This window comes from Episyrphus balteatus, chromosome 4 (assembly GCF_945859705.1).
Source record: "Episyrphus balteatus chromosome 4, idEpiBalt1.1, whole genome shotgun sequence".
Lineage (NCBI taxonomy): Eukaryota > Metazoa > Arthropoda > Insecta > Diptera > Syrphidae > Episyrphus > Episyrphus balteatus.
The window spans coordinates 81,269,156-81,279,463 of NC_079137.1; the positions used below are offsets into that span (position 1 = coordinate 81,269,156).

General features: G+C 29.4%; 1 protein-coding gene across 1 annotated transcript; it reads left to right on the forward strand.

The window, feature by feature from the left end:
* Positions 1-418: 418 nt before the first annotated feature.
* LOC129918846 (uncharacterized) lies at positions 419-10,072 on the forward strand. The gene is made up of 3 exons (XM_055999590.1): positions 419-672; positions 4,262-5,542; positions 8,696-10,072. The coding sequence occupies exons 1-3, from the start codon at positions 510-512 to the stop codon at positions 10,030-10,032; spliced, it is 2,781 nt and encodes a 926-aa protein (XP_055855565.1). The 5' UTR covers positions 419-509; the 3' UTR covers positions 10,033-10,072.
* Positions 10,073-10,308: the final 236 nt, after the last annotated feature.

The window sequence follows — 10,308 nt, forward strand, 5'->3', positions numbered from 1 at the left end:
AAGAAAAAATGCTTTTGGGTTGGATTTTTTTTCTATTTCAGCAACAATGCGAAGTAGGTACACTTTTTTTCAGTTTTTTATGCATTCATGTTCTTCATCCTTTTCTCGTTCAAGATTCAACTTTTTAGATTGAAAAATATGTATGAATACGCAACTCAGTAAAAATAAGATTGAAATTCAAATGAAAAACATAAACATAGGTTTTTTCGTTTTTTTTTTGTTTTCTCCTCCTCTTCTTCTTCTTCTTCTATAGTTTTGCTATGAATACATTTTTTTCGTTGCAACTATCCCCTTTTTCGTTTGTAATTTCTCTCTCAATTTTGTTGTGATATTCACTCATTTTCTCAGTCAAGGTTTTTTTTTTGTGTATGTATTCTCTGATATATTTGTCTGCCTGCTTTTTCGATTTTTGCCTCGTGTGTTTTCATTTAGTTTCGTGAAGTTGTGTTGTGATTGTGGACGTGTTTGTTGTTATTATATTTTATTTTTTTTATAATAAAAGTAGCAAAATGAGTGATAGTGATTCAGATTTTTGGAAATCATATTCAGATGAATTTAAAAGAAAACTAATTATGACAATAAAAGAACATCCGAATTTGTGGGATAAGAATACACAAAAATATAAAGAATGGATAGCTGTCAAAAAAGAAATGGATTGTGTTTATACAATAAGTGAGTAGAACTTGATTTTATGTATCTCTAGTCTCTTTGTATTGAAGTGAAAATGAGTAAACAGCATTGCCAGATGTGAAAAGAAAAAAACTTATTTTGAGAGAAATTTTTTGTTTAGAAAGGTGATCCGCTCAGCAATATTTCAGTTCTCTTTTGTACTTCTTCTCAGTACATATTTTACATTTCTTTTATTGATGCCTGAGAGGCCTTACTCGCGATATGGGAGAAATCAATGTTCGAAGAGTGTAAAATCTGAAAACTTAACATAAGATTACAAGTTTGATTGTTCGCACTTTAGAAATTCTTTTGCGACTGTCAACTATCAATTGATGATTGATAAATACTATAACTATTTAAAGTTTTGATCATTCCTATTAATGCTAACCATCTAGAATTGAATTAAAATTGAAAAATATATGTACCTATTACTGATAAGTTGACTGATTTAAACAAATTAAGTTTTAAAATACTAAATTTCAATATTTATCAACTATCAATTGATAGTTGACAGTTGCAATAGAGGTGAATTATTCTAAATTGTGAATATTATTGTGGTTTTTTTTAAATATTTTTTTTTTTATTCGAAAAATGAATCACAAGTGTTAATTTGCAATAATTCTAAAGATATCATAAGACTAAGTTTCTTTCGACGTTCATACAATATTTTAGTTTTCTCTGTCTGTCTGTACGTGACGCTTGCTCATAACTTGAGATATGCATACATAGGTTCTGAAGGTCAAGTTTGAATTTGTTAAAAAAAATCGAACTCGAGATAACTTTGAGACATGACATTACGATGAAACAGAAAGCGAAAAAGCTGGGTCTCGTAATTCTGGGTGTGGCTATCTCTATCTCGAGCAGGATTGTAAAAAATGATTTTTTTTTAATGCATTCGTTTTCCATTACGAACTCTTAGAGTTCAAGTTGCATAATATTTTAAGACTTTTAATAAAAAAATTTGGCAAATATAGCATGTAGGTATTTAAATACAAAAAAATAAAAGAAACATAAAATTCGTTTTTGTAAAGGAATAAAACAAAATCTGAAATCAAATTGCCCTCCAAAACAAGTATGCAGTTTTATTTGATATATTTTAGAAAAAAATGTTCAAAATTGTTAGAGCCATTTTGCATAAATCAACACCTTAAACTTAACCTTAAAAAAAAAATCAATGTCCCGTTTTCGAAAATTTGATTTTTCAACAAAATTTTCAATTTTTTTTTTATCCAAATTTTTTTATCTGATTTATATTGAATTTATATAAATGGTTTTGCATAAAATAAAATCGTTGAAATACAACTTGCCGTTTGGCAGAAAACCAGGTTTAAAAAAGCAGGTACCTTTACTAAAGATTTTCAAAAAAAATGTTTTTCCATACAAAAATAGAGCTTGTTTAAAAACTAACATCTGAATTTTTTTTAACAAAGTCGTTGGAGCCTTTTTCGAGAAAATTAAACTTTTCCGAAATAAGTATATGACAGGTACCGTTATTTTTGGCCCAAAAAAATGTATTCCATTAAAAACATACCACAGTTTGAAGTCAATCGGTCCATCCGTTTAGGCTGTAGCTCCTTATACAGACAGACGGACTTCCCACTTTTTTTGCATCTGAACTTTTTTTGTACGAATGCATAACTTGTTATGTAGCAAAAAAAAATTTTTTGAAAATAAAAATATTTTGCACTGAAAAAAAATTGTAGGTATTGCGAATACAAAAAAAAATCAATGAAAAATGTGTGCTTTCAATTTGTTTTTCTTTTTAAATATTTGTCGAACTTCTTACAATTTTGACCATACATTATTTAGATATTTCAACTGTAATATTGAAAAAAATGTACCTAAGGTCAAATAGTCAAAATTGTAAGAAATTCAATTAATTTAAAAAACAAAAAATAGTATTTATGCACACATTTTGCATTGATTTTTTTTTTTTTTTTTCAATACAAAAAATTTTTTATTTCAAATAACTTTTTTTAATGCAAAATATTTTTTATTTGCAATAAAAATTATATTTTCAATGCAAATTTTTTACTTGCTAAAGTGATTTACTTCCAACTAGTCATAGCTAAGAGTTTTCTTAGATTCCCTAGAGGAGAAATTAAAAATGTTATGGCCAGAATTAATGGAAAAAAAGTTTTTTTTCTTAAAAACAGTTCTGTCGATTTTTATTACAAAAATGCATTACATTCACTTATGAATCGTACTTAATACTTACATAGAACGTTTTCTTAACCTTTAGTAAACCAAGTGCTAAAATGAAGAACAAATTAAAAACAAAATGTTTGGATTTTAAAAAAAGTTAAAATTTTTTTTTTAAATTAACGTATTGAAAACGGATGCATTAACTTTACTCAAAATTCTTTATGTATCGATCAATATTTCCGTTTTATTTAAAAATTCTTTTATAAAGAAAAACTAGTTTTTAAGAAAACGACTCTAACGATTTTCAAAAATGTGTTTCTAAAAAATATTTGCTATGCAAGAAATTTAATGTCATAGGGTGTTTTCATAAACGACTGCCTAACTTGGGCCTGCGTTAGACGTGTTCATAAAGTCAGATCTTATTTCTTAATTTTTCGAAAAATTTGGATTTTAATATCACAGAAAATTTCTAAATTGTGTTTTTTTGATACAAAGAGATTTTATTTCGTATTAGGGTGGCTCTAAAAAATGTTATCTTCTAAAGTTGCTTGTGAAATTCGCACAAAATTAACGTGGATATCATTTTGACAAATTTATCGAAAAAATAATTTCCATTAGGGTGGTTCAAAATAATTTTTTTTTAATTATTGAAAAAAAAATAATTTTCACTGCAGGAAAAGTTTGTAAAACATGGTTTATGAAATATTATGTAAAATTGGGTAGGCATTTTCGCATTAAGGGGCTCATGGTATATTTAACATTCAGGCACTCTTGGAATTCAACCAAAATCGATTTAATTAATTTGATATGATTAAATATTGCTGTTGCAAAAAACGCACTTAACAAACTTTTGCACACCCTAATTAAATATATTTTTTTCCATTAAAATTTGTTTCAAATGTGAACCACTAGTTTTTTTATGTACCTATGTATTTTTTTCTTGCGCTACCCTAATATAACACGGCTTACAAATTTTCCTTGTTATTAAATACAATGTTTACGGGAACTGAAAAGGGAAATATTTTTTTGCTTATTAAACAAAACTCATTCTGGGGTCATTTTTATATATTCTTTTTTTCTGATGTTAATCTTCTAGTCAATTTGAACAATTTCAAAATTTCAATTTATTAAAAAATCTTTTTTTTTTTTAATTATTAAAACCAAAATAAAAACTCTCAGTCCAAAAGAATAGTTTTTCAAAATTTTACTTTTGATTCATATTCAAGCTACATCAAAGCTTCTGTGTTAAAAATTTTGAGATTGATTGGCTTTTTTAAAGAAAGTCAGTAAACGTATTCATGACCTTAACCGCACAAAAATCAAATTTTTTTAAATTAGCTACGGACTTTTTTTGGTAAAAATTAATATTTTTATACATTCAAATAAAAAAAAAATAAGGATAAAAAATATATTTTGCTTAAATTTTTTTTTATTTTAAAATTTTTAGAAGTACTTCAGTCAATCTGGGTGTCCCTAATGCATCGTTATTTTCGCAAAATTTTCATAAGAACCATCGAACGTAATTTTGAAGCTCCTACATGGACGCTTTTTCACGACATGTCATTTTTATACGAACACACTAAAGAAAAAATTCAAAAAAAACTTGGAGGCATTTCACCGCCATTATTTAAACAAAAATCATCTCCTAGCGGCATTGTTAGACCTCAATGTCCATGTTGCATTTATGTTGGATCTAATCTTAATTCAGAAAATGCAAATTCAAGTATATTAGAATGCAAACAAGTGTCTGATGAATTTGAAAATATGGAAACCGATGAAACAGAAAACTTTGATGATTCTGAGATGGTTAATTCAGTGAATTCTGTAAATTCTGTAGTAGAAGAACTCGATAAACAGTCTAATGACAGTCGAACAAATTCAGTAACATCTCAGCAGAATGAAGTGTCAGATACCTTAGATGAACAACCTGCGCAAAACGAAACAAATGAAACCTATGACGAGGTTTATGAATTAATAGATGAGGCTGAAAATCGCATAAATCCAACACTTAATCAAGTAGTTACAAACGATATCAATAAGGTCACTGAGGTCACTGGGATAACGCATGAACCAGTGAATACCTTACAAAACGCACTTATTCTTCAAGACAAGGCTCCTGAAAATATAATTGGCTTGATTGAGGTCACTGGGATACCACAAGAGCCAGTTAATTCCTTAGAAAAGGCACCTACTCAAGACAAGCCCCCTGATGAAGTCATTGACTTGATGGATGACGATGATGATGAAGTTGCAACAAATAACCAATCTACAAGCTTACAACCTCAACCATCAGCTATTCCAGCCAATACAACAACCAACACACCCGTTTTCTATTCAATGCAACAACTCTTTATAATGCACAACTTACTCGAACCATTGAAAATTAATTCATTTCGATCCGTTAATTCAGCCTTGAATGGAAGAAGTTCAGCCGAGCTGACACAATCTCCTCAGCCTGCCATGGAAACATTAACTAATGTTACCAATGTAACTAATGGCTTTTCTATTGTAAGTGAAAATTCTAACGGCTCACAAAATTCCAATGGCACTCAAGGCCCCATCGAGCCTGTGTTCACGGTAAATACACTTCGGGCCATAGAAAGGAAACAGCTTATTGATGCTGTCAGGGTGAATCCCGTCGTCTATGTCCCTGCCATGATGAAAAAAAGAATGGAGTATATCGCTGCATGGAATCAGATATCTAAAGCAGTGAACAATGTTCCAGCTCGTAAGTATTACTCGTGATTTTATTTAGACGTACATTTTATTATTATTTTTGACGTGATAACGTCTTATAAATCGATGAACCAGGGAAGCATCCACGAAAAAGTGACGCCATTTTCTCTCGTTCCACTTAAAATTTTTAGCAGTGCGGCAAAAATTTCAATGCAAAATTAAAAATGAAATATTGGAGATACAAAAATTATTTAAAACAAAATAAATAGGGTAAATAGGGGTAAACAAAATTGAAAAAAATTGAAAAAGTTATAATTGGTTTTTTAAAAATAAAGCATGAGGTAGACCTTTGAAAAAGTAGTGATTACACTGTGCAATTCGAAATTCTTGACAGGCGCGCGAATAACTGTTTCGCCATATTTCGGACCCGAGAAATCCATTGGCATCATTAGTTTTTCGATTTATCGGTACGACTTAGAACAAAATTTTTTTTGAAAGTTTTTTCAATTATTTTGAGAATTTTCCACTGTTTTTAGTCATTTTTCAATCAAAAACATTGTTTATATTGCTAATAATTCTGCTCAAACGTTATTTGCTACCAGTAGAAAGACATTGTAAACAATTTTGAACAATTTATTTGAAAGTTTAGTGATTTTTTTTTGACAAAATTTAAAAAAAATCGAAATTTTTTACATTGTTATCGTTTTTTTCGCTGTTTTTGTTCTCTTTTGCACAAATACATAGCATGTTTTCCATTAAAAATTAATTTAACTGTTAATTTAGTGTTGGTTAAACTTTGACATACTATCGATAGCATTGATAACAAAAAAATATCGAGTATATCGATACTTCTCAAAACTATCGATAGTTTCAATACTTCCAAATTATTATACCACAAGGCTACCGTTATTATCGATAGTTTTTTCTTAAAACTATCGATACAATCGACAATGGAAACTATCGATATCTACCAAACACTATGTTAATTCGTTGTTTACATCCAATGTCAAACGAAAACTTAACTTGTAGCTCAAATTGTGTTTAATTAATTTCAAAGCTATCGATAATATCGGTAGCCTTGTGGTAAAATAATTTGGAAGTATTGAAACTATCGATAGTTTTGTAAAGTATCGATATACTCGATATTTTTTGTTATCGATGCTATCGATAGTATGTCAAAGTTTAACCAACACTAAATTAACAGTTAAATTAATTTTTAACGGAAAACATGCTATGTATTTGTGCAAAAGAGAACAAAAACAGCGAAAAAACGATAACCATGTAAAAAATTCCGATTTTTTTAAAAAAATTCAAAAAAAATCACTAAACTTTCAAATAAATTGTTCAAAATTGTTTACAATGTAGCAAATAACGTTTGAGCAGAATTATTAGCAATATAAACATTGTTTTTGATTGAAAAATGACTAAAAACAGTGGAAAAATCTCAAAATAATTGAAAAAACTTTCAAAAAAAATTTTGTTCGAAGTCGTACCGATAAATCGAAAAACTAATGATGCCAATGGATTTCTCGGGTCCGAAATAGGGCGAAACAGTTAATCGCGCGCCTGTCTCAAAAATTTTTTTCAAAAAACTTGCACAGTGTTATAGGTAGGGGAAATTTTTTTTGACAATTTGAAAAACTTCATTCGAAAGATAATAAAAAATAAAGTTAAGGGTCTCATACGGATTTTTTTTTAAATCTCTGCGTTTCGAAATATGAATTTTTGAAAAACACCTACATTTTTTGGGGTATTTTCGGGTGAGTTTTTATTTTTTTAAATTGTTCGTAGCGTTCAAAAACTCAAACTTATAGAACATGAAGTCTATAACCGAGCGTATTTTAAAATGATTTTTGACCGAATAAAAGAAAAAACAAGTTTTTTTGTCCCAAGTTTTTTGACAGTTTTTAACAGTTTTTTATTTGTATCTTTTTTTCTTCAACGGATAAATCAATAAAATTTATACTGTAGATAGGCAGGACTATGTTTGTGCAAAATTTCAATCAATTTTGTAGTCACAATTTTGAGATAACGGTAAAAAAAAGTTCTATTTTTCAACACGTTATTTCTTTTGATATCACACAAAACGGTACATTTACTACAAGCTACACAATGTTAAATTAAAAAATTTCAAAAATACCTCAAAACACCTCAAAACACCTTGCCCATGACCAGTGTGGGAAATACCGTATTCTCAGTTTGAAATTTCGACATGGTTGGCTTTAAAAAATTCTTACTTTTTTGTAGGCATCGCAGAAATATGATTGAAGCCTCATATGAAAGGTGAAATAATAAGCTTTCTTATGATGTAAATTTAAATATAGGAATAAAATTGATTTAATGGAGTGAGAAAATAAAACAGTTTTTTTTTTGCTTTTTTTAATGAAAACTGATTGGGTTCAAAAAATTCTAGCTCTTTTTGTAGATGTGGCACAGACATGATCGATACTAATGTTTTGAGCTGAAATAATAGGCTTTCAGATGGTATAAAATTTATTATAGGTTGTTATTTAAAAAAATGGACTTTAAGGTAATTAAAAAAAAAGAAGATTGATTTTCCTGCTTTTTTTATTAAAATTTATTGGGTTCAAAAAATTCCAGCTCTTTTTGTTGATGTCGTGCAGTAGGCAACAGGCTTCCAGATTCAGAGAAAATTTATATAAAAAAATGGATTTTATAGTGTTAGAAGAAAAAAAGTTTGATTTTTTTCACTTTTTTCATTAAAATCACTGTTTTCAATAAATAATTTGTATACCTTTTACGCATTATAAAAATCTTAGTATGGCTTTATTTTTTAGAAAAATAATAAACTTTTTAATGGCGGAATTTTTTGTAACCTTTACATATAAAAAAAATTGATTAATGAGAAAAGAAAAAAAAGGTATTTGTTTTAGCTTTTTCTTGTAAATTATGATATTATTCAAAAAGTTATTCCGTTTTTTTACAAATCATACAGATCTAATTATGTTAGGTCTTAATCTTTAGCTTAAGAAGGTACTTTACTATAAGATTTATTATCTTATAATTTTTTTTACAAGAAAGTTGACAAATAAATAACTTTTTGATCATTTTTTAACAAAAGCACACGACCTCTTTTCTTATGACGTTATCACGTAAAATCATCGACCGTAAACCGGCCTTACAGACAACCACTTTTTTTATCTCATTTTCTCTCTCTCTTTCTCTTTTTAAAAATTTTATTTAGATACTTTAAAAAACCGTTGGAAATCATTAAGAAGTCGTTATTTAAAAGAACTAGTGTATGAACGTTATTCTGACGGAACGAACAAATCATCATGGGAATGCTTCGATCAATTGGAATTCTTACGTCCTCACATGCAAGTCGATATTGATGAAATCCATTCCACCCGCAAACAAATACAAGATACAATTAGACAAAAAGCTGCTAGTAGTGTAACATTTGGAACAAAAAAACCTACTCCAGAACCTCAAATGTCTACAACAGAAACTGTTACGAAGCATATAACTCTAACAGAAAAAATAACGAGTGAAACATCGGACAAAAATTTCCTTGAAGGAAGAACAATCACACAATTCGGTGAAAGTGATACGTGTGCGGTAGCTTTTGTAAATTCACAACAAACTTTGCAAATTACTTCCGTTGAAAGCGTGAAACTTGGTATAAATGTTAGTAAGGAACCGGAAAAAGTCCAACAAGCCATTGTTGTTGATCCTGCCACCTTGCCGATCCTTCAAAATCGACCTATCAAAATAACCGCAGTACAAGCTATACCATCGCTTGATCTTACCAATGAAGATGATGAGAATGATGTTAGACAAAGTTCTAATGATGAAGCTTCAAAATTGGGTAATGATGATGTTCCACCGCCTGCTAAGAAAATACGAAAAAGCTCAGGTTTTGTGGTGAATAGAACAAACGTGCTAGTAAATGAAATACCTACAAGACTGACTCCATCGCCTGCACCACCTCAAAGACTACCTTCGCCTGCAGTACCACTAGCTCCTAAAAGGGTATCTTCACCTGCAACACAACCACCTCCTAAAAGGCTACCTTCGCCTGCAGTACCACAAGCTCCTAAAAGTCTACCTTCACCTGAAGCTCCTATAAGTATACTCGTACCTTCAACTCCAGCTCCCCGATTAACTCTAGATCTTACTGCCGATGAAGTTCCCACAGTCCCTGCCCCAATAGCTTTTAAACAGAAGGCTCAAAAGGTTTTCCCACCATTGGATTTGACACTCGATGATGATGATGAAAATCTTCCGGCTGCTAAACCAAAACCTACACCAACGCCACCTGCCAAACCTAGTTCTACATCAGAATTTCAAAAGGCCTTTCTTGATGCATTCCTTAACGGAAGGAAATCTGCAAATGAAAATAAAGAAAAGCATAAAAAGTCAAATGGTTGCAAAAGTAAAAACGTAAATGGAAAGACAAAAGATGATGATAATGTGATATGTCTTGATGATGATGATGAAGATGATAAAAATGATGATAATAATTCAGTAAGCTCATATGAAGAAGTTATTGTTTACTTGGAAGAAGAGCAAAAAAAATAATGCAAAATGAAACGAATTTTAATAAATAAAAAAAAATTGTTAGGAATTAATTTATTGTTTTATTTTATTTTGTGGATTTAAATATGGTAAGATTTCGAAATGTGCTTTTTTCCAACACAAAACATTTAATTTAAAATTTGATGCTGGCAATGATCAAAAATCTTCAAACGAAAATCAAATAAATCTCATGGATGTGGGTCATATTGCAAAAAAAAGGTAGGTAAACAAAATAGGCAATACCCTTAATTTTGATGACGTCACTCGAATTCATACATT

Excerpts from the sequence above, each read along its gene's own strand:
- LOC129918846 (XM_055999590.1), top strand. The coding sequence starts at position 510 with ATGAGTGATAGTGATTCAGATTTTTGGAAATCATATTCAGATGAATTT. Across the intron at positions 673-4,261 it reads GGATTGTGTTTATACAATAA|AAGTACTTCAGTCAATCTGG; the intron begins GTGAGTAGAACT and ends TAAAATTTTTAG. Across the intron at positions 5,543-8,695 it reads AGTGAACAATGTTCCAGCTC|ATACTTTAAAAAACCGTTGG; the intron begins GTAAGTATTACT and ends AATTTTATTTAG.